General features: G+C 51.7%; 1 protein-coding gene across 2 annotated transcripts in view; it reads left to right on the plus strand.

Annotated features, from left to right (window-relative positions):
• Positions 1-27,804, plus strand: part of PRKAG2 (protein kinase AMP-activated non-catalytic subunit gamma 2) — a 324,067-nt gene that overhangs the window by 63,682 nt on the left and 232,581 nt on the right. For both annotated transcript variants that reach the window (XM_050785863.1, XM_050785864.1), the window contains exon 2: positions 25,560-25,631. In XM_050785863.1, the coding sequence (XP_050641820.1) occupies positions 25,560-25,631 (72 nt within the window). The remainder of the gene's footprint in view (positions 1-25,559; positions 25,632-27,804) is intronic.

Consider the following 27,804-nt stretch of genomic DNA (forward strand, 5'->3'; position numbering starts at 1 on the left):
GCTGTATGTTTTCTCCTTACGTAACTTTTTCTGGGTGATTTAAAGAGCATCACTAGTGAAGGTGGCGCGTGTGTGGGCGTGTTCAGCTCCATTCCTCTCTGAGTCTGTCTCTCCTCCCCTGCCAGGCTGCCAGGCTGAGCAGAGCTGCTGCACACACTGGGTCCTGGGCACGGGGTCTCCTCCCTGCCTTCCCACCCTGGCTTGAATTCCCCTTACTGGAGCTGAAATCTTAGCGAAGCTGTCATTCTTTGCCAGGCCTTGCCTTTCCTGAGTCATCACTTATTACATTTGGCCCAAACGGAAAAGACTGGGGATGATGTGGGGGCTTTGGGGATGGCCCACCGTTTTCTGGGGACTCTCTTGACCCCATGCACATTGAAGGGTATCTTGGCCTCCTGCAGATCGTGGAGCCTAACAGCTTACTTGTTGCTTGCTGAAGTTGTGAGGAATCCAATGAAAAAGCAGATGGGAGGGGAGTGGGGGAGAGAGGAAGGGAAGGAAGAGAAGATGGTGGATGGCCTCCTCAATGACTGAACCGTGGGCTGTCTGCACTGTCTGGTGGAGAGGAGGAGGGAGAGGCTGAGAACCAGAAACCCTAACTGTTGAGTGAATTTGCAGCAACAAGTAGAGCTGCAGGCTGGAAAGTGCTAGATTTGGAGCTCACCCAGTGTCCCTCTTCTCGCCCTCCACTGACATTGATGCATGGCACTTTGAGTAAGCCATGTCCTCTTTTTTTTTCATTCCTTACAATCGCCTTCCATAAGCCAGAGGCTGTCTGTCTGCTTCAAGTCTGTGATTCAGGGTCCTTGAGTCCTGGTGATTGGGAGTGACCTAGGGGTCACTCGACCCTCCTCTTGGGGGGAGGCTTGATTCTGTGCACCTGAATTTTCAACCCAGGTGGAGAGCAAAGGTGATAGTAAACAATTGAAGAAGCCTGGGCTAGCAGGGAATCCAGCGTTGACAGCGTTACGGATTGTAGGTGCTGGAAGATGGGGAGAGGCCTAGGGATACAACCAGGATGCAGGCAGGAGGCCCCAAAACATAAATTGAGAATTCGGGGACTGCTAGGTGTGATAGGTGAGAATAAGTGAGAGGGGAAAGCTCCCTGGGATGCAGTCAGAGTGAGCCGGCACCTTGGGGCTCCACACACCCTGGGCAGGCTCCAGTTCACCAGAGAGGCCTCACAGTAGGCCTCTTAGGTCTGGGGGCTTCTCACCTTCCAACTGCTTCCCCAACTTGCATGGAAACTTCCAAGGACTAGAGAAATCTCAGGTGGTTTTTTTTTTTTTTTCCAGCCCAGCAGTAGTAGACCTTGAGAGGCACACACTTATAAAGAGGAAACTGAGGGTTCAATGGTTAAATTCAGTGAACATAATTGAAAATCTAAAATATTTAATCTTTGCCTAAAGTCACAAAGGGATTCAGCTGGAAAGAGAAGCCAGGTGTCCTGCGGTCCAGCCTGGTCTTTTGAAGTGGGGTGGGTGGTGGAGGGGAATGGAGGCTGGTGGACTGAGGTTGGGTGGACCCAGTCCCTAAGCCTGGTCTTTGTGTTTGTTATCCCAGCTCTGGCTTCTCTTCAGGTCTTGTCCCAGGGTGAAATAAAACATCAACACTCTAGCAAAACAAACTCTTGAGTCCTGTGTCCGAGGCATTGGCCTTTCCAACAAGAGGAAGATGCTTGACCTCCTCACTTGATAGTGTTGGATAACCAGGGGTCACTGGGACTGCGGGTTCTAATTTTGTGTTATTCTTTCAGCTCAGCTGGTAACTAATGGAATCCATCTTGGATTTATCCAACTCCCTCACAGTGCTCTTTCAAACTATTGATCTTTTTCTTCCTTTAAAAGTATTCAGGTCCTGGCCAGGCACGGTGGCTCACGCCTATAATTCCAGCACTTTGGGAGGACGAGGCAGGTGGATCACAAGGTCAGGGGATCAAGACCATCCTGGCTAACACGGTGAAACCCTGTCTCTACTACAAATACAAAAAAATTATCCGGGCGTGGTGGCAGGCACCTGTAGTCCCAGCTACTCGGGAGGCTAGGCAGGAGAATGGCGTGAACCGGGAAGCGGAGCTTGTAGTGAGCCAAGATTGCGCCACTGCACTCCAGCCTGGGCAACCGAGCGAGACTCCGTCTCAAAAAAAAAAAGAAAAAAAAAGTATTCAGGTCCCTCCTCCCACGAGATGCCCCAGAGACCAGTCTCACCACACCCCCTTCTAACAAACCCCCTTACCTCCTCTCAGACTCAGCCTGGGCCTAACAAAGGTGAATACCTGTACTTTTATGCATTACTTTGTATTAAGTTGTGTTCAGTTCTTGTCGGTAGATTGAAATGATGAATCCTAATGCAGTCAGGTAGGGGTCTTATTTTCTTAGAAGGATCTGTCTCCACGTTACCTCTTGCACTGCTGTTAGCTGTCTGTATTGCGTATTTTGGTAAATATTTATTGATTGATTAGGCATCTGGCACCATGTGTGGCAATTTCATGAATGTTAATTATTATAATTTTCATGATGATCCTGGGAAATTTCCCTTTTATACAAGGAAATTGAGACTCCATGAATTTGAATAATGTACTGACATTGCATAACCAGTAAATGGCAAACTGGAGCTCAAACTCAGGCCCTCAGACAACTCCAGAGTTGTCCCTCCGACTGCACTTATGAGCCACATGGTAAATTGGTAGTGAAAACTTGCCTTTAGCTCTTGTTGGGGGCTGGTGACTTAGCAGGAAACCTAGGTTGGACCCGCAGGCAAATGGCTCGTTCAAGGCTCGATAACTTCCGTCCCTTCCTAGTGGGCAGACTTGTCCTGAGGCCTTAGCAGCCCAGCACCAGTGGGACAGGGCACTGACCTGTCATCAGCCCTGCACACCTGTCAGCTCTGCACACCTGTCAGCTCTCTGCACTTTCCAGCCAAGCCTTTCATCAGCCTGAACCAAACATCCTTCCCACGAGTGTGAGTTAAGACCCTGGAGTCCTAAAAGGGTTTAATGTGAGACTGCAAAGCTCTAGCCTCAATTACTGAAATTTGAGTTAAGAGAAAAATAGAATGGAATCAAAAGCACCTGATGCCCAAGAACTGGGGGTGTTCCTTCTTCACTCCAGAGTCCTTGGCCCCAAGAACTGGGGGGTGTTCCTTCTTCACCCCAGAGGCCTCGTGGCGTGGGCCTGGCAGAGCATTCTGCTGTTCATCCCCTGGCTACCATGGGCAAATCATTTCCTTCTCCTGAGCCTGATTTTTCTTCTAAAAATGGAGACAGTACCTGCCTCACAGGACTAGGGGGCAGCTGCCAGCACATAATAGATGCTTAATAAATAGGAGGTCCTATTTATTCAGGTGAGCCTTCAGCTGTGGCCTGTCCTGGCAGGACCCAGCAGAACACCTTCCAAAGCAGTGGGAGCAACTGAGTTTTTGGTGGAATTCTCCAGGTCTTAGCACTTTGATTATTCATCAGGTGACCGGGGCCAGAGGGCTCTGGGTTCCGCAGGGTCCCTGTAGTTCCCTTGCTGCTCCAATCCCATCTGTCCTAGCTGGTGGTTCTGCCCCACCTGTCACACATGGACAGGGTCTGCCCTCTCCGCCGCCTGGGGTCCCATGGTGGTTCTGCTACTGCCACCTTCTGCAGGTCACTGGGCATGTCCGTATGGCCTTCCTCGATCATACATCTCCTCCTCGGTACCCCGTGCACCTCTGCCCCTGTGTTCTGGCACAGGGGAGGTAGGGAGAGAGCAGAAGAAAAGCAAAGCCAGACTTAGGTGTTTGTTTTGGTTTTATTTTGTGGGTAAGGTATGTGGTGGCATTTTATTGTTTAATGTCTGCTTTTAGGGAGTCTGCCATCTGCCTGGTGATAATGGCTGCAGCTCCTGAGTCACCAGTGAGCTAGAGCCTGGCTGTGCAGATTCCAGTAAATAAGATAACAGACGCTCGGCGGGGCTGCGGGGACAGAGCCAGCCCATGGGCTGCAGGCGCTGCCAGGAATTGCCCCACTACTGTGTTGTGGGGGTGGCAACTTTAGGGGGTTCCAGGCAGCCCAGGGTGGGCCCTCTGGGCGGAGTGGAGGGCTGTGGAGTTGGGGGCCCCGGTTCTTCCCAACTTGGCTTTCCTTTCCTTTTTGGTCATGGGCTCTTAGAGTCTGGGGGCTCCTAGGACAGGATGTTGCTGGTGCTCAGAGACAGAACCAGCTGCAGAATCAGGAGCTGAGGACAACGAGACGCAGCACCAAGCCTCTGAAACTGTGTGGGCTTTTCTTTTCTCACAACCCAAACAGCTGATGTTTTCGACCTTAAATGAAGACGTTCTTGCTTTGCAAGCTGCATTGGCCAAGTCACATTCAGAATCATGTTTTAACTGGGGATGGAATTGCAGCTGACAAATGTGAGCATTTGGGGGTGCTCTAAGGCTTTTCTAGAAGGTCTAGGGTCCACTTGCGTGTTGTCAGAAGGGAGAACTGGGGTGGCTTGTGTTAGAGAAAAAGTGGGAAGGAAACAAAATATTATCTTCGCTTGGTGTAAAGAGAGTGCACAAGACTCCAGGTAACCTGGGGCCAGTGAGCAGCATCTTCCGTGGACCGTGGTAGGTGTGGGGCTCTTTCTCGGGGCCCGTTGCTGTGGCTCGTACTCTGCCTGTGGCTCCGGGATGGCTGACCTGGAGGCTGTGGCACTCTCCCAAAACCGTAGCCATCAGATGGTTAGATCCTGCCCTCCCGTTCCATTCATCAAAGCAGGGAAATGTGCAGAGACACTTAGAAATATTTTCACCAATAAGCATCCGAAGGGTGATTACTACTTATCCAAACAAATAGGTAAGAACGATAACCTTTAACTGCTATTCCCCAAATTCCCCAAGGTTTTCTAGCACCTAAGGCCTTCCCTCCACAACTCTGGCAGGAAATAGGTAGCTCTTCAAAGGTGAGCTTTCTGGATAACGGAGCTTCCCCCTAATAAACGGTGCTTGATTTGGGTTCAGCCCGGTGAGCGCTGCCACGTCAGAGTCGAGTGAGCTGGCGGGGAACCTGGAGTATCCTTGGAGTGGGTGTTTGTGTCTGAAGAGCAAGCAGGAATGACATGTTTTTAACAGAAGACCAATGTGAAGGCAACGTTCCTGTGCTGAGAAGACCGGCGGGAGGACCCTGCATCGAGGGCCTGCCAGAGCCCCTCGAAGCTCGCCAGGTGGAGCGGCCACCACGACCCTGGAATGAGGCCCGTTCTGACACCTGCTGTGGAATGCGAGAGTTTCTGGATGATCCCCGCTGCTGATGCTGCACCCATCTCGGGGTAGGGGTGTGAGGGAAGGGGCTAGGCTGGCCTAGGGATTCACCTGTTTTGAAAGCAGAATTGTTCAGATTCAAGAAGCCCACTCGCCCCTCTTGGGATTTGCCCTTAATGTTAGGCCAAGACCCAAGCCAGGCATTTATGCAGGATGGCCAAGCCTGGCTGGGAGCCAGCTGCAGGCATCTGCCACCACCCCCTTCCTCTGAGTCACCCCACACTCATATGCGCAAGGCGTAGAGCCCCGAGACGTGCTCGCTGGCATCTTCCAACACGAACTCCACGGGGAAGACTGGAAGGAAGGGTGGCCCTGGAGTGGAGGAGGGGGAGCACGGGAGAGAGTTGTGCTCCCAGCAGGCCTGGGTCTGGGCCTGGGCGTGAGGAGCTTTACGTGCCCCACTGGGGCGTTAGGATAGCCAAGGCTTAGGATAGCCTTGGATGCTGGCCCAGGCCCCTCGGGGGTCTCACAGGCTGCAGGACTTGCAGCTGCTCCTCCCTGACTGCCTGGAGGCCGAGCCTCAGGCCGCGCGGCCATCTGTCGTGGTTCGCCTCCGAGGAGAGTCTTGGGAAGGGGGCGCTTTCTGAGGCCTCCTTTTTTTTTTTTTTCCTGTTCACCTTCCTTCTCAAAGCCCGACTTGATCTATGAAAACCATCTCCCCTACTTTCTCCTGCGTGGGGAGAAAAGATGCCCAGGGCCCCTCGTGTTTCTCCAAATTCCCCGCAACCTGCAGTAGACTCCCTTGTTACAGTACACATTCCTGGGTCTTGCCCACCTGCTGCATGCGCGTCACCAGGCACTCAGCCGTGCCTTGTGTGCACTTCAGACCGGCTTTGCAGGAGAGAGGCCTCCTGTTTCCCTGCTGTTCTTTTATCTGAAGAGCAAGATCATGGGCCTTCTTGCCTGCAGTCCAATTGGTCATTGAGTCTAGCAGTTTCCCACCAAATCAGTTTCACCCATGAAGAGAGATAAGTAAATCCTTGTGCAATTAAAAAAAAAAAAAAAAAAAGACTCTAAAGAGCATGATGATCCCAACGATCCCAAATGCCGGGGCACTGCGGTTCAGCCAGCTACGCCTTGTCTGGAATACTGTCAACAAACTAGAGTCCTGCCAGATGCACTTGACAATGAAATCAACCTGAGCATCATCCAATCTCTGGTGCTGGACTCAGTTGCCACCACTTTGACAAAGTCTGGAGTGCAGTGAGTGAGGACACTAGGTGATGGGTGGGGAGTCCAGCCCACTGTGGCCAGGGTTCCTCACATTTAAATATCCGCTGTCTTCTTGCTGCAGGGCGGTCCCTGTACTTACTTGGGCAGAGGGAGGGGCATAGTTTGTAGGGAGGGGTTAGGAAATTATGGCTTCAGCCCCTTCCCTCCTCCAGGCCCTTCCCTCGTGTCCCGGGTCCCCACTACAGGCTTCCACCGACTTTTCTTCGCCAAGTGATTTTTCTGTTTGGCCATCGTCTCCGCCGCATCCAGATTTATCTCTTCTCTCCCCTAGGCCTTTTGGGTCTTCTTCGGAGAGTAGCTAATCCAATAACCCGCCAAGTCAGAGAAGGGTTTGGATGCACAAGTCTCTCTCTTAGCTTCCTTTGAAATGCTGCCTTGACCCAAGTGAGGGGCCCAGGAATAGGCAGTGGAAACGGTTGTGTGGGTTTGGGACATCACACCCTGCTAGGACTTACCTGTTGGAGAAACTGGGCTTTTGGTGGCGAACAAATCATTCTTCCTACCTCTGTGGCAACTGTGCATCTAAGCTGGGTTCTGGAAGGCGCAGTGCTGGCCATTTCAGATCACAGGTTGGGAAGAAGGGGCACTGTGCCCGATCTGATAGGTGTAACACGCCATGGTGCTTTGGCACCAAGAGGCCAATTGAAACTGGAGAGTTTTAGAGAATAAAGTATGACTATCACCCACAGCACAGCTGCTTCCTGAAAATTCCGCTCCCACTGCATGAAAAAGCACATGGAGTATTCCAGGATTCTTAATATAGGCATTTTCCCACGTTCTGTAGATTGCCTGTTTTTCTTTCCCTACCCCATGGGTCTGCTGGTAGTTGACTGGCCACTTTTTGGTCAGCTTTATTGAGGTATAATTTACATATAATGCCCCTCGATTGACAGTATACAATTAGGTGCATTGTCGTAAATGTGCACAGTCATGTGACCACTGCCACAGTGTGATCTGGAACATTTCCGCCGCTCCAGAAGGTCCCTCTGACCCTTTACAGCCTCTGCCCTCCCCCACCTCCACCTTAAGACTTGAGGGTGGGTCCATGTCTTACGTTTGTATATCCCATGTCCAGCACAATTCCGAACCCAGTGTGGACACAAGTGATGTTTAAATGAGTACATTAGGAGCCCTGGCTTTTTGTTTTGTTTTTTCCAAGGCTGGAGTGCAATGGTGCGATCTCAGCTCACTTCAACCTCCATCTCCCAGGTTCAAGCGATTCTCGGGCTTCAGCCTCCTGAGTAGCTGGGACTACAGCATGCACCACCATGCCCGGCTTACTTTTTGTAGTTTTAGTAGAGATGGGGTTTCACCATGTTGCCCAGGCTGGTCTCGAACTCCTGAGCTCAGGTGATCCACCTGCCTCAGACTCAGAGTCCTCGGGTTACAGGTGTGAGCCACTGTCCCCAGCCAGCTCTGGCATATTTTAAAAATCCTCCCAAGACTCCTTCTGTCTCCTTCCATTGATCCTAAGTTTTGAAAGATTGTCCACCCAGGCATTTGTTAATTAGTAATTTCTTCATTTAGTCACTCACTCCTGGTACCAGCCTTCCTGATCAGCATGAGATAATCAGCGTGACCGAAGTTGATAACATTCCAGCTGAAAGCAGAGGCTTGCTGTTCTCCATTGCCTATGCAGTCACGGGTGAAATGTGCAATTTCCTTTCCACTCCTTGAGTGCCTCAGCGCTGCGAGAGCCTCCATTGTTACTTTCGGTTATCTCTCACCCTAGACCAGAAATCGCCAGCCTTCATCACTGGCCTCTGCCTTTTTCTTTTTTTCTTTTAATAATAAATGAGGAAGTTAGCCCTTGAGCAATTTAGGAGCTCACCCGAGAGCACCCCAAAAGGCTTGAAGTTTACAGGGATTTTTCTCTGTCCCGAACTGTTTCTTGTTGTTGTAGTTGTTGAGATGGAGTCTCGCTCTGTCGCCAGGGCTGGAGTGCAGTGGCGCGATCTCGGCTCACTGCAACCTCCACCCCCTGGATTCAAGCGATTCTCCTGCCTCAGACTCCCGAGTAACTGGGACTACAGGCGGCCACCACCACGCCCAGCTAATTTTTGTATTTTTAGTAGAGACAGGGTTGGCCAGGCGGGTCTAGAACTCCTGACCTCAGGTGATCAGCCCGCCTCGGCCTCCCAAAGTGCTTGGACTACAGGCAAGAGCCACTGTGCCCGGCCTGTCCCAAACTGTCACCAAGGATTTGATGTGTCCCTTCATTCTGCCTTCCTGAGCTTCCTTTCACTTGTACATTGGGGAAGGATCTTGGCAAACTAGTAAGGTGGAACCTGCCTCTTTCCTCTCATGAAATCTCTGAGAAGGAAGACGCTGGTATCCCTGGGTTCAGTCATTATAGCATATTGCCCCTAAACTCAGCGAAGTATTTTAAAGTGATCACTCATGTTTTCCAGATGAGTCCCAGGCATCACAGCCGTGTCTTTGTTAACTCATATGTGTTTCTATACTTCTATATGTTAACTCATTTTCCAGTAGGAACACTCCCATGATTCCCAGTTTTTAGATTAAAAAACAGAGAAATGAAGTAACTTTCCTAGGGTTACATAGTCACAAGATCACCTGTTGCTACATAGCAAACCACCCCAAAACTTAAAAATATGATTTGAAATCATCTTTCATGGATTTAGGGGTCATCTGGCTCAGCTGAGTTCTCACTGGGGGTTTCTCCTATTTGAAAAGTCAGGTGGCGGCTGAGCCCGGCTCATCCTAGAGGCTCCTTCACTCTCACATTGGGCCCCTGGGCTGGCTGCGCAGCTCTTCCTCCATCCGTGCGGCCTCTCCACGTGGCTGGCTTGAGCTTCCTGATAACATGGTGGTCTTGGTGCAGATTCCTAACGTGGCAGCTGGTTTTACCCATGGCAGACATTACAAGAGATCCAGGAGGAACTGCGAGGTTCCTTCTCACCTAACCCAGAAGTCAGGTGGTGTGGTTTCTGCTGCATTTCTGTTGAGCACAGCTGCCCAAACTCAAGGATGGAAGAACAGATTTACCCACTCAAAAGGAGACAGCATATGTATGCAGGGAGGGAGCACATTCCTAGTGGCTGTCCTGAGGACCACTCACGCCATGGAGCCCCTGTGCCCGCCATGCCTTGAGCCGCTTCCGCAACGGCTTTCAGACTTTGACAGAGAGCCACGCGAGGAACTTCACATCATGACCTGTTGGATATTCACATCCCAGAAAACTCCTGGAGCTCTGGTTTTGTTCCATGAACAGCAGCCGCAGCAAAACCTGTGTGTCCTCAGTGGATTTTATGACCTATGTCCTACTTGCAGTTTGAGAAGCAGTTCACACGATGCTACCTCAAGTGCCAACTCTGTGCTGCGATGGAACACCACAGACTAAAGAAAACAAATGTCAATTTGGGTTACACAGATGCCACTTCTCACCAACCCAGCAAAAGCCCAGCCCAGTGTTCAATGTTCATTCCTTTCTCTAGGCTGGGCACGCAGATAGCCTGGGGAGAACTGCCCTACTGTGATCTCTTGACTCTGCCCTTTCAGCCTTGAAAATAGGGCAGTGCAGAGTAAGAGGGGGCCAGGTGGGCCGCGGGGAGTATCCCCCAGGTAGCTTCGGTTTCCCTCCACCTGTGGAGTTCCCCTTTCTTCTTCATGGATCTCTCCAAAGGCTGTCTCCCATATTTGTTTGAAAACAGGTCTTTGGGAAATGTTGGCACCCTTGGCCATCTGGAAGGTCAGAGTCCACTCACTTTGGGTACAAAGACCTGGGACGTGGCAGCCTCGTGTTGCACAAGCAGGGGGAGGTGTCCCTGGGCCTCATGAGTGCAAAGGGCAGAGGTTCACGATCCAGGGGGCTTCCGGGATCCGCTGGTGAGAACCAAGAGTGAAACCAGAAGCTCTGGCAATGCCGGGGATAAACTACACAAAGGGGATGGTCCTCTGCCTCTAGGGATGTCCTACAAGACCTGACCCAGAATCTTCTGCACTTTCTCCATGAGAAAGAAAGGTCCCAAACCCTTCTGACAGATGTAGGTGACACACGCGGAGGCCACACTCAGGGAGGGGTTTCTTCTTGCCTCTCAGCAGCCACCAGGCCCTGCAGAGGGGCCTGGGCCGCATGGGGACTGCATCCTGCACACAGGACACGAGTCAGGGGCACCTCAGTGACCAGGCCCTGCTCACGGAGGGGTCCAAACTCTGTCCTAAGAGATGATGACTTTTAACCCCATTCCTAGGACATGAGATGCAGGCTTTTTGCTTTTTCTTTTTTGGAAGAACAAAGCCGCAAACAACCCCCTGTTTTTTGTACCTGACTCCCCGCTGGCGCCGCAGCTGATCTGGAAGTCTCTCCTCTGGTGACTTTGGCCTCACATCTCAGCAGTTTTCTTCCCTCGCCTCCTTATGTAACAAGCCCCTCTAAAACAGAATGAGTTTCTTGGCAATAAAACACCAAAAATAAGAAAACCTAGCAAATTCCCTTGTTTAGGTTCATTAGCGCCATGGTTTGCAGCCTCGAGTCCCCAACCAAGAAATTCAAGCTTTTCTGCACCACGTGGTCTCCCCAAAGAACCAGCTGCCCAGCGAGCCCTGTGAGGGGTCCTCTAGCCCCACACATTCTGAGGCCACCTGGTGCCTGCAGCTGGTCCCTGGCCTCCATCTGGAGACCTCTGTACTTGGTCGTCATTGTCCCAGCCTGTGGGGCCAAGGGCCTGGGCCTGAGAGATGGGGACCTGGGTTCTCAGACCCTTCTCCCAGCTTCCTTGCTGCCCAGCCCCAGCAAGGCGTTTCATCTCTGAGTGTCTCTAATCTCATTTATCTTCTTGGTCTGAGCGCTGAGCCTCAGACCGGATCCCACCGATCTTCTGACCCTGAGCCTGGGAGCATGGCGTGCACCTTCCTCTGTGTTCTGGAAGGACCTGAAGCCATGGACACGGGAGGAATTGACCTCTCCAGCTCCCGTTTCCTGATGAACCTATGACCTTCAGCATCTCCGAGGAGCGGGGTGGGCGGTCCAGGCCTGGCGTGATGGGCAGTTGTTTGGCAGATGAAATTGAGGCCATCTCTGGCCATTTGCTGCTATTGCTTTTTAAAAATTTAGTGGATTTTACTTCTGAGCAGTTTTAGGTTTACAGAACAATGGAGCAGAAAGTACAGAGGGTGCCCATCTGCCCCTCCCTGACCCTGCAGCCCCCATGCCAATTTACCCTGTTGTTCGTGTCTTGCATTACGGTGGCATGTCTGTTACCATTGAGCTTCTATTGACACCTTCCTGTTAATCGAAGTCCATAGTCGACCTTAGGGCTCACTCTTGGTGTTGTACATTCTGTGGGTTTTGACAAACGTGTGATGTTGTGTGTGTGATGTTGTGTGTCCACTATTACACTCTCATGCAGAGCAGTTTCATCGCCCTAGAAATCCCCTGTGCGCCACCTGCCCATCCCTCCCTCCCTCACCCAAGCCCCGGCTGCCATCACTTCCTTCGGCATTCGTCCTGCGCTGTCCTGGAACTGCTCATGCCCTGGAGTCTGAACACAGGCTGTACCCACCAGGTGGCAGTGACCAGCGCAGCCCTGGCGCCCACCTGGATGTGTTCGAAGGAGTGTCATTGCAGTGCCAGAAGGAGGGACAGCCTGGAACAGAATCTGTGTTGGGAAGGCCTTGGAGGAGCTGGGGGGGTAGGGTCTAGACACCTCCTGTCTCAGAGGAGGAAACTGATGACCAGAGATGGGAGGTGACTTTCAAATGACACAGCTGGTTAGGCAGAAATCTATATCCAGGCCTGCCTCGCTGAGAGGGTAGAGGTTCAATTTATCTTTTTAAACAAGAGTTAAACTTACAAAAAGACCAAAAAGCAAAATTGTAAAAGAGTTAGCAGCATGGCTGGTTCTAGTGTCGTCAGCCCGTCTGTGAGGGATTCTGGCTGGTGTGAGGTTCTGGAGGGGCAGCGTACCTGCCAGGCTCTTCACATCCCACCTGGGAGCTGCCTGCAGAGTGGCCCTGGTGGTGTGACCTGGAATGGGGAGTGGCAGACACCTTCTCCCGGCCTGGCTGGTCTCCACGCATCTGCTGCTGGCTAGATGCTGGCCGGCGGCACCTGGAGCCCCTGCGTGCAGAGTGTCCGCGCCCGTCAGTCTGGAGGACATGACAGGTTCCATGGCTCCTGGGGAGTTCCTGGAGCAGCTGCTGCCTGCATGGCTGAGATCACAGGCTGAAGGGCTCTGGGGAAGTAACAGATTCACACACAGTGAATGACACCAGAAAGGGATTTGGAGCATGGGCTTTGTCCTGTCGCTGGAGACAAGATGCAAAAGTGCCCACAGAACCCAAGTCAGAGCATGGCTTTGTAGAATTATAACATTTGCTATGTGCTCAGTATAGCCAGGCCCATGTGAGGGATGGCAAGCCTGTCGCAATCTTGTAAGAGTTGCTGTTACCGGCTTATGTAGTGGAAACATAAACTAGAAAGCAGCAGCTAGAAGAGCATGACGTAATCAAAAGAGACCTTGGTTAGAAGTTGCAAGACCAGGATTTGGTTCTGGCTGAGTCACAGCTCTACCATGTGGTTTTGAGTAACTTGCTTGAATCTCTGGACATCTGTTACCCCACCTGTAACACAAGGGCCTTGGAGAATTTCTGAGACCACTTCCATCCTAACACCCCGTGACTGCCCAGTTCTCTGGGTTTAGGTGCTAGAGGTGAGGGCACCCGCAGCAGGCCTGGGCCAGTGGGGAACAGAAGCTGACAGGCACTGCTCGGCAGGCGGCTGGGGCGGGTGGTTGTCCCCAAAGGTATAATTGCTTTTCTGGGTCTGAGGTAGCCTGGGGACAAGGCCAAGCTGCCCTGCAGGTCACAGGGCCAGGGGAGGTGCAGATGCGGGGGGTGAGAGGTGAGGAGGGAGGGAATCACCACATCCTTGTGGTAATAAAGAGATGTCATGTTCTGTGTTCTTAACTCCATGAATATTTCTGGGCACAAAGTATGGAGAGGGGCCAGAGGGCTTCAGCCAGGAGAGGAGGACAGATGGTACCCATTGTTCCACACTTCTGGTGACACCTTGGGGACAGAAGGTCAGCTCCTCTCTGTTCCCTGAAATCTACCTGCACAATTTCAAAGCTCATCTAACGCAGAATTTTTCAGACTTTTTCACCCACAACACAATAGGAAGTACGTTTTATTCCGGCCCTGTACAGCGGCTCATGCCTGTAATCCCAGCACTCTGGTAGGCCAAGGCGGGTCTATCCCTTGAGCCCAGGAGTTCAAGACCAGCCTGGACAACATGGGAAAACTCCATCTCTACTAAAAAATACAGGCCAGGTGTGGTGGCTCACGCCTCTAATCCCAACACTTTGGGAGGCCAAAGTAGGTGGATCATGAGGTCAGGAATTTGAGACCAGCCTGGCCAACATGGTGAAACCCCATCTCTACTAAAAAATACAAAAATTAGCCAGGCATGGTGGTGCACACCTGTAATCTCAGCTACTCAGGAGGCTGAGGCAGGAGAATCACTTGAACCCAGGAGATGGAGGTTGCAGCGAGCCGAGATCGCGCCACTGCACTCCAGCCTGGGTGACAGAGTAAGACTCTGTCTCGGGGAAAAAAAAACAAACAAAAGGTACATTTTATTCTATGTGTGTGTGGATCATTGAGACACAGGCTTCATGCAACCACAAGATGCATTCTTATTGTAATTCAGTTTTTGGTGGTTGTGCAATCCACTAAATTGATTTCATAATCCACTAACAAGTTGGGACTGTCAGTGTGAAGAGCCGTGGCCAGATGCTTCGGGAGTGGCCAGCTCACCCCGGGATGGAAGTGAGGAGACACATGAAAGCTCCTCTATTTACCACGCTCAGCGTGGGAAGCCCTGGCTTGCTTTTTAAGTCCGTGGTATTTCCTCCTTCCTCTGAACTCCCTGTACCTTTTGATCTATAATGTGCCTGGCACGGAGCAGGTGGGTGAAACAAGACAGAGTGGAAGGAATCCTTGGGTCCCCGTAGAAAGTGTTGGGGAAGAATCTTTTGATATATGGCTCTGTAAATATGGACAGTTGAGATTCTGAAAGCACTGACGTGGAAGCCTTTGCAGGCCTCAGCTCTGGGCCGAATCCCAAAGCCACATCTTGGGTAGCTATTTGGGAGCAGAAATGAGGTCCCTGAGCCCTCGTTCAGAGGTGTCCTCTCTCACACAAGGTCCTCCTACATGGAGGAGGGTGTGTTTCCGAGCCAGCCAGCAGCTCTGTGACCTTACAAAAATGTCCCCGGGGTGCCCAATTTTACTGTAGTTCACGGTGTCCCTCCTGCAGTTTGTCTTCAAGCATTAACCAAAACTGCTGGATGTGTACCCAGCGGGGAGCACCAGGCGGCAGTGGAGGGTAGGGGGTGGCAGGAAGCTGACTGTGGGGGAAGCCTCAGATCTGACCAGGGCCATTGGGCCTATGCGGCAGAGGTCAGGCCAGGGCCAGCTCACTTTCACCTCGTGGCTGGTTTTTTCCTCTCTGAAGTCTGGGCGGCCGACGACTGGAGGGTGTGGCTGCAGCTGGCGGCCGGACAGGGTGTGGGGCCTCGGGGCCTCGGGGCCTCTCCCTTGGGTCGTTAGTGCCCATGGAGGACTCTATGCTGGTATTAGCTGGTGGTTTGGCATTTTATCTGTAAGCCAATAAAACCTCCCCAGAACCCCAGAGCTGGCCTCTTCACACCCTGTCTTAATAGCATCATAACGTCAGAGCTGAAGACAGCCCTAGAAGTGAAGGGCTGTCCCTCCGTACAGGGGCTGGAGGTGGCGCATGAGGACATCATTCCCTTATCCCGAGGTCTTGGTGTTTACTGGCCCCTGGGCCATCCTCAGTCATTTACGCCCCAGCTTATGACCACTCTCCCAGTGTCAGCTCTGCAAGGGGGAAGGACAGAGGCTCATGGAATCCAGCCCTGGGAGGAGCTGGTGACTCAGGGGTGAATGAGACACGGTCCTTGCCGAACTCCAACTGGGTGTGGAAGGAGACAGGCCCTCAGTGACAGGGTGACAAGATGCCGTGACAGATACTTGCGTGACCGTTACCCAGCTTGCAAAGGCAAGAGGATTGCCCCACTCTGCTGCCAAGGCTCAGAGATGAGGCTAGAAGGCGATCGTGGTGCTTTTCTAAACCTGTGATTGCCCTTCACGTACTGCGAATGTTCTCTGACAGTCAAAGCAGGGCATTTGGCTATTTCCTCTGGTTCTCCAAGCACTGCCAGGATGATGGCCCTTCACATCGGTCTTTGTCCTCTCATCCAGCTGGGGCCATTGGGTGTCTCACTGGGGCCTGGGCAAAGTGAAGGCTTCATAGTGTGGACAGAGAGCCATAGTGTGGACGGAGAGCCCACCTAATGACTGAGTGGACCCCATCCATCTATGCAGGGAAGGCTAAGAGCTTCCAAACAGTGGCCTGCTTTTACCCTGGACTCTCCCCATGTCTGTCCCCACCAGCTGGGGTGAGGAGGCCTGGGGCTCTGTGTTAGGCAGGGTCTCCAGAGAAAGAGAACCAAGAGGAGAGATCCAAGCATATAGATCTCCTATTTTTCTTAATATACATATATATTATATATATATAAAATTACATATATATAATTACATATATTATATATATTAAGAAAAATATGTATATTAAGGAGGTATAATCACATATTAACTATATCTAATGTATATAACATGATTAATATATACATAGTATTGTTTTTTATATATATATGTATATATGTGAGATTTGTTGGAAGGAATTGGCTCATGCGTTGATTGGAACTGAAAAGTCCCGAATCCACTGGGCAGATGGTCTAGAAGCTCAGGCGGTCGATGCTGCAGTCATGAAGCAGAATTTCCAGTTCCGGAACCCTCTGTTTTCCCTCTTCAGGCCTGCTGCGGATTGGGGGAGGCCCACCCACATCATTCAGCATGATCTGCTTCACTTCAAGTCACTGATTGTAGATATTAACCACGTCTGCAAATACGCCCACGGCAGCCACCTGACTGGTGTTTGATTGAATCAGTGGGTGCTATGGCCTCGCCAGGCTGACACGTCAAATTAGCCGTTACCAACTCCACAATGGGATGTGGTCAGTAGAGCCCAGCGCTCCCTGTCCCATAACATCCCCTCCCCTGTGCCCTGGCTGAGGCGTAGGGTGCCACCTGTGGAGACCACAGCTACTCCGGATGGAGGCGGCAACCTGCAGCCCAGGCCACAGCCTTGGAAGGGAGCTGGGAGGCTGCCTGCTGCTGGTCCCCAGGGAGGCGGCTGCATGGACCATGCAAACACGCCCCACACCTGCATGTCCTGGGGCCTCCTGGGTACTTGCCTCCTTCCTCATGAACTGTGAGCTGACCCAGACTCCTGTAGCCTCCACCCAACCTGCGCCTCTAGGTAGTGCCCCTGCCCCCCACTCTCCCTCCTTCTGGGGGATCTCAGACAGGCTGGAAGAAGACAAGCGTGTGTGGTTAGCAGAGGCTGGACTCAACCTGGCCTGGGAGCAGCTGCCTGTAAGAGCCTGCCCTGGGGCCCTGAACTAGGAAGGGGCTCTCAGGAATCCCACAGCACAAGCCCTGAGGTCAGGACGTTTAGGATGGCCACCCCCAGCTGGTCAGAAGAGGCACTGCTGGCCGCTGCAGAGCATCCTCCACCACAACGTGAGGAGGCCATTGGGGTCCCTCCAAGCTTCCGTGGAGCTCTGGTCAAGTAAAGGCTGCCCTGGGTGGGCAGGGAAAACCTCGGCGGCCCTTTGCACAAGGAGAGAGCCGGAGACTCCGGCAGCAGCCACGCTGTGATCCTCTTTAGAACTGCCGTGCACAAGTGATGAATCATCTTGGCTTTCACCTTGGGAAAGGGATAAAGACAGCTCTCTAATTATAAGGGGGCAGCCAGTGTCTTTGCAGAAGCCTCTGAAACCCGATCTCAGGCCTTGGGTGAGTGTGAGCAACTGCCCTGGCTTCCGCGGGGAGCCACACGAGGGGCCTGGCTGCCCCGGTGATGATGCCTTTGTCGCTCCCCACGGCCTTCATCATCAGGCCCCAGTGTGCCCTCGGCCAGCGGCCCTTGCCATCCCCAGTGCCATGGGGGCTCACACTGCGGGAACGGCCTTTGATCACATCCTCTGGTCTGGTTTCCCACCAGCCCATGATAAGAAGGATGATGGCCTCATTTTACACACTGGAAAGTGGAGGCTCCTGGATTTTCAAGGGCGCACTCCATATAGGACATGAATGCAGAACTGTGGGGAGGATCGAGGTCTCCTGGGCACTCTGGGCCAGGGATTCTGCAGCTATTTGGTTTTGAGCAAAAGGAGTTTCATGTCTGGTGCTGATATGGAGCTAGGGAAGCCCCAGGTGGCCTCGGGCCAGATGAGGAACTGGGAATACGGTGGAGCAGGGGACTTACTCAAAGCCAGGGAAGGCTCGGGTTGCCAGACCGGGGTCCTTGGCCTTGGGGGGCGGGGAGGGGGAGCCCCAAGGTGGCTGTGGGAACTAGGACCACCAGGTGAAGGAGCCGGGGAGGAAGGGTGGCCGCGGGAGTGAAAAACAGTTGGATTTTTCTTTTGACATCAGGAAGTTGCTTAGGCTGCAGTGAGAAACTCTGTGTCCTCTGTGGAAAGTAAATGGCTCTGGAACTTCTCGGAGAGTGGAGCTTAGGCCTTCCCGGATTTGGCCACTGTCCCTCCCCTGCTGCCTGGTTCCAGTGATTCAATATTTGTTCCTTATTTTTCTGAGAGTGGTTATATAACACGAATGTTTTTCAAAGGCTCCAATTGACCTGGCTCTGGTCACCTCCTGCCACCCATCAGTACCAAGAATTGCCCGTTTGGTTTTGGGGATTGCGCAAGGCCGGCCTGTCCGGAGACACCTCCCCTGTGCCTCCCAGCAGAGGGGCCTGCCAAGGCCATCACCACTTGTGGCGAGCTCCAGGCCACAGTCACCACTCAGCCATGGTCAGAGCCTATGGGCCACTCCCCGGGCAGTGACTGAGGGCAGGCAAGGTGGGCAGGACAGGGTCCGGGTGGGAACTACGGGCCTCGGGCCTGTAGCTGGAGATGCCACATGCAGTTGTCCCAGGGTCACTAAGCATCTGATAGAACCCACCTAGCACTCGATCCCACAGCCCAGGCCCTTAGGATTGAGGGAGCTGAACAATCAGTTGAGAAACCTTAAGGGTTAGAACCTAAGAGGCATATCAAGACACATGTGAAGATGGAAAGGCAGAAATGCCGCTGGGTCCTGGCCATTCACCTAGATAGCGTTGTGAAGGCAGCAGAGGAAGTTCCTTCCTTCCCTCGCAGTGCAGGCCCCAAGACTCCACCCAAAGGCCCTGTGACTCTGAGAGCAGTGGAGAGTCTTCCTTTGGTCGTTTGAGAGTAGGAGGAAATTATTTTGATGATGAAGATAGGAGATGAGAATGTGCATCTTATTCTGAATCTAGTGGGGTTCCTTTACAATGTTCCCGATCTCACCTATTGTTGCCCAGTTCGGCGGGTAAAAACAGAGAACGTGTGAGCTAAAAGGCGTCTTCACAGGTTCTCTAGTTCAACCCTCTCATTTGACAGATGAAAAGCTGAAGTCCAGACATGCCCAAGATGCCCCAGATCGCAGATCACAGAGCTGGGGCTCCGGCTCAGCCCCCGGCTCCCTCCCCGCTGCAGGCTGTGTTCTCGCGGGCCTGAGGGACACGGGGGCTTGAATATGCCAGGGAGGGGCCCTGGCCTCGGCGGACGCACGGCCCAGCAGCTCCAGATGGTGCTCTCTGTGCTGGGGTTCACTCAGCGGGAGCGGAGAATGCAAACCATCCTCAATGTGTTGCTTCCTCGGTCGGAATCAAACAGGAATGTTGTATCATGATCCTGATATTTTAAACCTCAAGTTGACCCTGAGGTGGGGGCCATTGTGGGCCCCTGCCACTGGCAGCCTTTCTATTTGTCCTGTATCTGCACTCTTGTCTGTCTTCTTTCTGGGGTATCCCAGCTGCTTCAACAAAGGAGTTCTGTAAGACAAAACATCAGAAACGCTGGAAGGTCGGAACTGCATCTGATCGACACACACTTAGCACCTGCTGTCAGGGCTAAGATGTGAGTAAAACCATCCCCATCCTTCAAGAATACACAAATTAGTTGATTGCAAACATAGAAAGTATATTATCCTATGGGGAAATATTGGGATAAGTAGGGGACCGGGGGCAGGAAGAGCTGTATATGACTCCAAAATGTGGATAGTGCAAGAACGCGAGTGATTGCATTTGGTGGTGGGATTTTTTAGACTTTCCTGTTCCTTGCAACACCAGCATGAGTTACTTTTAGTTAAGAAGAACTTGGAAGAGAAAGTTAGTATGGTAAGCTGTCTGGGGAATGAATCACAGGACTATACAAATCCTTATGTATCCTTCCTTCCTTCCCCTGAGGTCGCACTGTGCCAAGGATACTTGTTTTAGGAAGAAAAGCTCTCTTTTTATAGCCTCTGATACCAAATTGTTTTTCTGTTACTGGAACCGAGCCACTCCAGGGAGGTGGTGGAGTTTCATAGAAAGAGTTCTGAGCTGGGAGTAGGTGGACCTGGTTACAGGACATGCCTTCTACTGTCTGATTCTCTGGCACTGGGCAAATGACTTAACCTCTCTGACCCTCAGTATCTTCATCTGTAGTCGGGGATGATACCACTTTTCTTTCCCACTTGTATGGGTTGCTGTAAGGACCAAATGAGGCAACAGTTCGGAGATTTCAGAAGGACATACTAATGTCAGATTAATGATGGCTCTGTTGTTAATACCTCACTTTTTTTGTGATAGACTTTTGGTTTTTGCCTGGATTTCTAAGGTGGTGAGATGGATAAATGAGTTGCTTTTAAGGTCAGCTTACATCTCAGGAATTCTCTAGATTTGGGGCTTTTCTCTTTGGTCCTGATGCTTTCCTGACAGGTGACTTTATCAGTCCAAATCCTGAAAATTCACTTTTTTATCTCCAACACATGTGGTCAAAGTCTAACTGACATTTTGTGCAGCAGATGAAAATCAGAGTGCTAAAGCTGTCTCTTGGCAGAAATCAGGACTTCAGCATCTCTTGGTACCTCAGCGTTGTCCCCTAAATATCCTCCCAGTCCTGTGAGGGCCTGAGTGGCTGGTGGACAGGAAGAGGAAGTGAAGGACTGGAATGGGAGTGGAGACCGGTAGTGGGGAAGGCCCAAAGCTCTGGCAGGAGTTTTAAATTTAGAAATCACGGGAATGGGGCAAATCCAGGAGCTTGGGCCTCTGGCATGTCACCTAAGAGGCCAGGTCCTAAGTATTCTACACGCCAAGACTCTAGTTGCCATAGTTGCAGTTAGAGATTTTCCCACACCGGCCCCAAGGTGCGTGATGTTTCCTGGTGAGCTCTGGAGATGAGAGCCAAGATTAGAATACTGGGACTTGCTGGGAGGTGGGATTGGGGGTGGGGAGCCTTCCAGCAAACCCCGCCATCTGTGCCAGGGGACTTCCCTGTCGGGCTGCATGACCAGGCAGGCACACACACCTGAGTCCAGCAGCCTCACAGCAGGCCACAATGTTGGACCTGACTTGATACTTTCATACTCACTCCAGCCCGAGACACCTGCCTAGGACCTGCCTCCGCCACTCCGGGCAGCCGCCTGGGGCCCGTGGGCAGCCTGAGCTAGCAGCAAGCCCTGCATCCTGCCCTCAGCTCTTTTAAACCATCTTGACGTGAGTCCCTTTGAACCTCCTCAGCCTCAGTTGTTAGAGAAGGATGCTGCTTAGGGTTGCATGAGGAGCAAGCGAGGATTTGTGAAAAAGCTTCTGCATGTGGAAACTGCTGTTGCTGAACGAATGTTAGAGGGTAATGAGAATTTGAAACCAGAGAGGAATGTGCTCATTAAAATGGGCGATAAGAGACCCACCCTGGTCCCTCGTCACTTCCTAGTGAATTGCAACTGCGTGTGGCCTGATCGTTCACTGGCCGGCGGCACAGACTCTGTGGCCCCCATGCTTGCTGCAGGCGCAAGAGGGTGCTTAGTCGGGGAATTAATTCAAACACGTCTGGAACCTGCTGCTTGCCGGGTACAGTACGAGGCCAAGAATAGAGAGGTGGGTAGATTTCCTCTTGCCAGTGATGGATTCAAAGTCTAGTTAGAGAAATAAACTGATAGATGAGGATAATACGGGGTTATGAGTCCGGTAATAAAGGTGTGTCTGAAGTACTGTGGGACACAGTCTAGAATAATAAGAGATAATTAATTCTGTCTGAGGGTGACTCTCAGCAAGAGAGTGTATTTGAATTGGGCTTTGCAGGACACATAGGAGTTTACTTTGTGAGCCAGGATTTGGGGGCACGGGGCAGGAAGAGCAAGAGAAAGGAAAGAGAGCTCGGAGGAAGGAAAGGGTTAGGGGTGTTTGGTGAATGGCACCAGGGTGGTTCCTGCATTGCTATGGGCTGGGCTCCATGCTGGGGGCTGGGGATGGGACCCTGGAGCTATCCCTGAGTGGCTGAAGTGAAGCGGGAGCGGTTCACAGGACGGGTGGATGGTAGTCATGAACAGAAGTGTCTGAGGAGTTAAGACAACATTCCAGGTGGGATGTCCATGGATACATAGCTGTGTTTGGAAAATGACAAACCCTCTGCCTGGGCTGTTGCTGAAAGGAGGAGACAGGAACAGAGAACATCAGAAATAAGGCTGCAGAGGTCAGCTCATCTGTGGGGCTTGGGTTGCAGTCTGCAGGGCTGGCTGGGAGCTCCTGACTGTGTTCGAGACTCCCGAGACTCCTTCATGGGAGGCACACGGCTCTTCATCTGGGCTATGGTGGAATTTCCAAATGCCCTCGCTGTACCGAGGCCAGTGCATGCTCCCCACGCTCCCCAGGTGATCTCAATGTGCAGCCAGGGCTGAGAACTTTGGAGATAAACACCACCAGAAAGGCTGAGTCTGGAATCTGCACACCTGAGATCTCACCAGCATGTCTCAGCCAGGCCTGGAAGCCATTGCCGAGGTGACAGTAGAGTCTAAGGCTGGGGCCTTAGCAGGGGACTGACGTGATGGGGCTCACCCTTTCAGGGGTCGCTCTTTAAGCAGAGATTTGGAGCACAGATCCGAACGAGTAAGGCTGAACGATTTGTACAATAATTAGGTGGCCCAAGAGGGAACTGGGTGAGAGTGGGTATAGGCCTGGACCCCCGGGGCAAGGACATGGAGAGAAGGGAATGGGTTAAAAAAAAAAAAAAAAAAAAGGTTAAGTACAGCGAACACTACAGAAGGAAATGAAAGATGGAAATGAACACAAATAGATGAAAACACATCCTATGTTCATGGATTGGGAGGCAATATTGTTAAGAGGTCAAGACTACCCAAAGTGGTCTATAGATTCAGTGCAATCCCTATCAATTTTCCCAAAAATAGAATAATTAGTCTATCCTAAAATTCACGTGGAATCTTAAGGGACCCTATCTAGGCAAAATAATCTTGAAAAAAAGAAGAACAAAGTTGGAGGTCTCACATTTCCCAATTTTAAACTTACTGTAAGGCCACAATAATCAAAACAGTGTGATACTACCAAAAAAACAGGCACGTAGACCAATGGAAGGGAACAGAGAGCCCAGAAATAAACCCTCAGAGATATAGTCAAATGACTTTCCATAGTCACGCCAAGACTATTCAGTGGGGAAAGGACCATCTTTTCAACAAGTAGTGCCAAGAAAACTGGATATCTACATGCAAAAGAATGAAATTTGACCCTTATGTTTATACCATATACAAAAATTTACATAGATCAAAGACCTAAATATAAGAGCTAAAACCATAAAATATAAAACTCTTAGAAGAAAACATAGGAGAAAACCTTCATGACACTTAATTTGGCAGTGATTTCTTGAATACAACACCAAAAGCACAGGCAACAAAAGGAAAATTAGATAAATCAAAGACTTCTGTACATCAAAGGACACAGCAGAGTAAAACAGCGACCCACAGAATGGGGGAAAATATTTGTAAGTCATGTGTCTGACAAGGGGTTAATAACCAGAATATATAAAGAATTCCTACAAGTCAACCATAATCAACCCAATTAAAAAATGGGCAAAGAAGTTAAATAGACATTTCTCCAAACAAGACAGACAAATAGCCTGAATAGACATTTCTCCAAAGATGATAGACAAATGGCCTGAATAGACATTTCTCCAAAGATGATAGACAAATGGCCTGAATAGACATTTCTCCAAAGATGATAGACAAATGGCCAATAAGCAGATGAAAAGATGTTCAACATCACTAGTTATCCAAGAAATGCAAATCAAAACCATAATGAGATATGAACTCACACCCACTTAAGATGGCTATCAGAAAACAAAGACCAAAGATAACAAGTGTTGGTGAGGGTGTGGAGAAATTGAAACCCTGTGTACTGTGGGTGGGAAAGTAAAATGGGGTAGCTGCTGCAGAAAACAGTTGAATGGCTCCTCAAAAAATTAACAGTAGGATGACCTGATGTCCAGCAGTTTCACTTCTGGGGATAAATGAAAACAATTGAAAGCAAGGTCCTGAAGAGATATTTTTACACCTGTTATATTGGTTTGCTAGGCTGCCATAGCAAAGCACTACAGATTAGGTGGGGTGGCTTAAACAAGAGACATGTGTTTTCTCATGATTCTGGAGGCTAGAAGTCTAAGATCAAAGTGTCGGCAGGGTTGGTTTTTCTGGGGCCCCTCTCTTTGGGTTGGTGGCTGTCTTCTCCCTGTGTTTCCATGTGTGGTCTCTGTCTTGTAGGTGCCTGTGTCCTAATCTCTTACTGGAAGGACACCAGTCATATTGGACTAGGACCCACCTTAATGACCTCATTTTAAATTAATTGCCTCTTTAAAGACCTTATCTCCAAATACAGTCACATTCTGAGGTCCTGGGGATCAGGACTTCAACATATGGAGTTTTTTGGTGGGAAGGGAGACACTAATTCATACCATAACACTCATACTCATAGCAGCGTTATTCACAATAGACAAAAGGTAGAAGCAACCCAAATGTCCATCAACTGATGAATGCATAAGCAGAATGTAGTCTACTCATACAATGGAACATTATTCAGCCTTCGAAAGGAAGGGAACTGTGGCACACACTACCACATGGAGGAGCCTTGAAGACATTATGCTAAGTGGAATCAGACAGTCACAAAAGGACATATACTGTCTGATTCTACTTATATGAGGTACCTAGAGTGGTCGGATTCAAAGACATAGGAATTATCTCTTTGCACTGGGGGGAGGAGGATGGGGAGTTAGTGTTTGATGGGGACAGCGTTTTGGTTTGGGAAGGTGGAAAGGTTCTAGAGATGATGGTGGTGACGACTATGCAGCAATGTGAATGTTCTTCCTGCCACCAAACCGCACACTTAAAATGACTGAGACGGCAAATATTATGTTATGTGTATTTTACCACAACTAAAAACTTTAAAATAAAAAAGAAAGGTTAGGGATGCAGCTCTGCTCGATTTGAGGATGGCTGGGCAGGTTTCTGCCTGGTGTGGAGGCGTTCACAAGACAAGATTCAAGAGGAAGAAGGGGCAGGGCTGTTTCAGACGCAATGAGTGTGTGGGGAGCTACTTTCCCCCAATCTGTTTTAGACTCTGTTTTGGCCACGATGTCATTAGACTCTGCTGATAGTTTTGCCTCAGCCGCCACCCCAGTGTCACCCTCCCCATCCCTGTCCCATCTTCCCAGGCAGACACATGGCCCTGGACCCATGTTCCGTGCTGTGGGGTAAAATCATGTCCGTCAGCAGAACAGTCTGAGACGGGGCTCTCGTCCCTCCACCCTTTCTGCCTGCCTGTCTCCTTTAGTCCCAGCCATTTCTTCTTTCTTCCTCCCTGGGGTGATAGGAGGTCATGGCTGCTACTGGAAGTTTGACTGCACATTCTGGAAGCAAATGTGCATGGTGGTGAGGGGCTTTGGGGGCTGGGTGTGGCTAACACATCCACGTCCCTTTATGGTGGATTTGGAGGATAAGGACTCGGGAAGGTGGAGGTGACACCCACAGAGTTCCGTGCAGCCCCTGGGTCCGAGGGCCACTGTCACTGACCACGTGCTCTCTGTCCACCCTAGGACCTGAGCTCCTTTGCCATGCCGCTCCTGGACGGAGACCTGGAGGGTTCCGGAAAGCATTCCTCTCGAAAGGTAAGGCCTCCTTTCCGGAAGTTGCTCACAGCTCACTTGAGGTGCCACGGAGGCAGGCAGAGCCTGAGACCACGTCCACCTGTGTGTTCACCCACACGCCCACCTGCCTGCCCGCTTGCATGCCTGGCCGTAGCCGAGCCCATGCTGGGACAGCTCACCTACCATGGCCAAGCCTGGCATATTAGCCAGGCTGTCCAACTGGAGAGCCTCCTGGGCTTCACTCCTTTTTCTTCTCCTCGCGTGGCACTGACTGTGGCCCACTAGACCCCCCTAATGTGGGCAGAGGCAGTGGAGGAAGATGAGCAATGAGCTAAGCCCAGTGGAAGGTATCGGTCCCTGCAGACCATCTGTGGTCTTTGGGCTGAACTCGACTGGCAGGACTTTGCCCTGCTGTCCACCAGCACCCACCCCCAGTGCTGGGCTCTCTCCTTCCACCTCGTGTTGCACCCTCTCTACACGCCTTTTTCTCTCCTTCCACGTTTCCTTTCCTCTCTTTAGCTCCTCGCTGTCCCTCCCCTACTGGTGAATTTCCCTCCCATTAGGAAACCAGTGTCTCAAGGAGGTTGTTGACTGTGTAGGGTCAGGTGGCCAAGAAAGAGTGTGGGGTGGGGTGGGGGCTCCGGAGAGGGAGGCACAGCATCAGGTGAAGGTCGAGGTGGCCATGGCAGGACACAGAGGTCCGGGCTTCTTGCAGGTTTCTCCTGCAGCCAGGAAGTAAGGGTGGGCGGGGGCCTGGTAGGGGACACGCTTCCTGGCAATCTGCCACCCACAGACCCCTCCGGCAGGTGACAGCGGACAGAGCTAGTGATCTGGGGGCTGCGTGCAGGGTCTAGGCATGGGTTCTGGGTGCCGGCCAGCCTGGGATGAGGGCAGGAGTTCCCATGCTGGAAAAAGCAAATCTCCTCTTTAATCATTTGAATTACACACAACTGAATCAAATTGGTGTTGGCCTGTAGGGCTGCCCCGCCCTGTCCTCAACAAGCAACCTTATTAGCAGCTCTTATGACCCATCCAGCAAAGACTGTCAGGGAATGGCCTTGAGCTTCTGGGCCAGCAGAGAGTGGTGTGGCAGGAAGGGGCCACCAAGCCCAAGCCCTGTGCAAGGCTGCAGGACCGGCCCCACAGGCGCCGGGTCATCTTCCTCCTGTTTGACTCTGCAAAACCCTGCTTTCCAGTGAAAACCTTGCATGGAAGATCTGAGACTGCGGAAGAGACATACAGGCCACAGCCTGGCCCTGGCCCCAGCTTCCTCTCCAGCAGCTACATGACAAATGGCCCCACAGGCAGAGCTCTGCTCCACAGACGCCTGAGTGCCTGCTCTCCATTAGCTCTGTGGAGCCAGGCACACACTTGGGAGTCTCGTCAATACCCGAGGAATCATCCGGTTGCATTCACCAACATATCATTTAGCTATAGCTTGCCCAAGAGCAAGGGCTGAGGCCCTGTCCCTGGTGGCTTCAGCCGGCGCCTGTTATCTGCACCGCCACACAGCCCACCCCAGCAGGCCTGTCCCTCTGCCTGGCTTTCCCACCGTCCGGGAGTGTGAGCTGGCCCCCGAGGCTCCCGGTGAGAGGGGTCAGGCAGGGCCCAGCATCCACCATGCTTCGGCTATTTTCCAGGGACAGGACTAGCAGGGCTGCTTCCTAGGGCTCCCTCCTCAGCCCTGATCACTGGGCACCTGACTCCACTGGCCTGGATTCAGAATACAGAATGGAACCCCATTGAGGATAATCCTGGGATCCCCCTTGCCCATCATACATGGTTAAACTGGCCTTTCGTGACTGGTTCTCCAGGAGCCCATGGCTCAACTTCCCCCATGACCCCCACCCTCATGGTGGCCCAAGTGAATGGCCCTCTGTCTCTGTGCTTCACACCCCTTCTCCTCTGTCTCTGGGCTTCACACCCCTTCTCCTCTGTCTCTGGGCTTCACACCCCTTCTCCTCTGTCTCTGGGCTTCACACCCCTTCTCCTCTGTCTCTGGGCTTCACACCCCTTCTCCTCTGTCTCTGGGCACTGGACGCCTCCCCGGCCCTGTCATCGCCTCTCTGAAGCCCAGCTAGCTGTCAGGGCCTCCTCTGCGTTGGGGCCTCTGTTGAGGGGCAGGTTTCAGCTCTGGGTCCTTTATCCATCTGCATGGTGCTTATGGTGCTTCGGCCTTGCAGGCACTCTGCAG

Source organism: Macaca thibetana, chromosome 3 (assembly GCF_024542745.1).
Source record: "Macaca thibetana thibetana isolate TM-01 chromosome 3, ASM2454274v1, whole genome shotgun sequence".
Taxonomy (NCBI): domain Eukaryota; kingdom Metazoa; phylum Chordata; class Mammalia; order Primates; family Cercopithecidae; genus Macaca; species Macaca thibetana.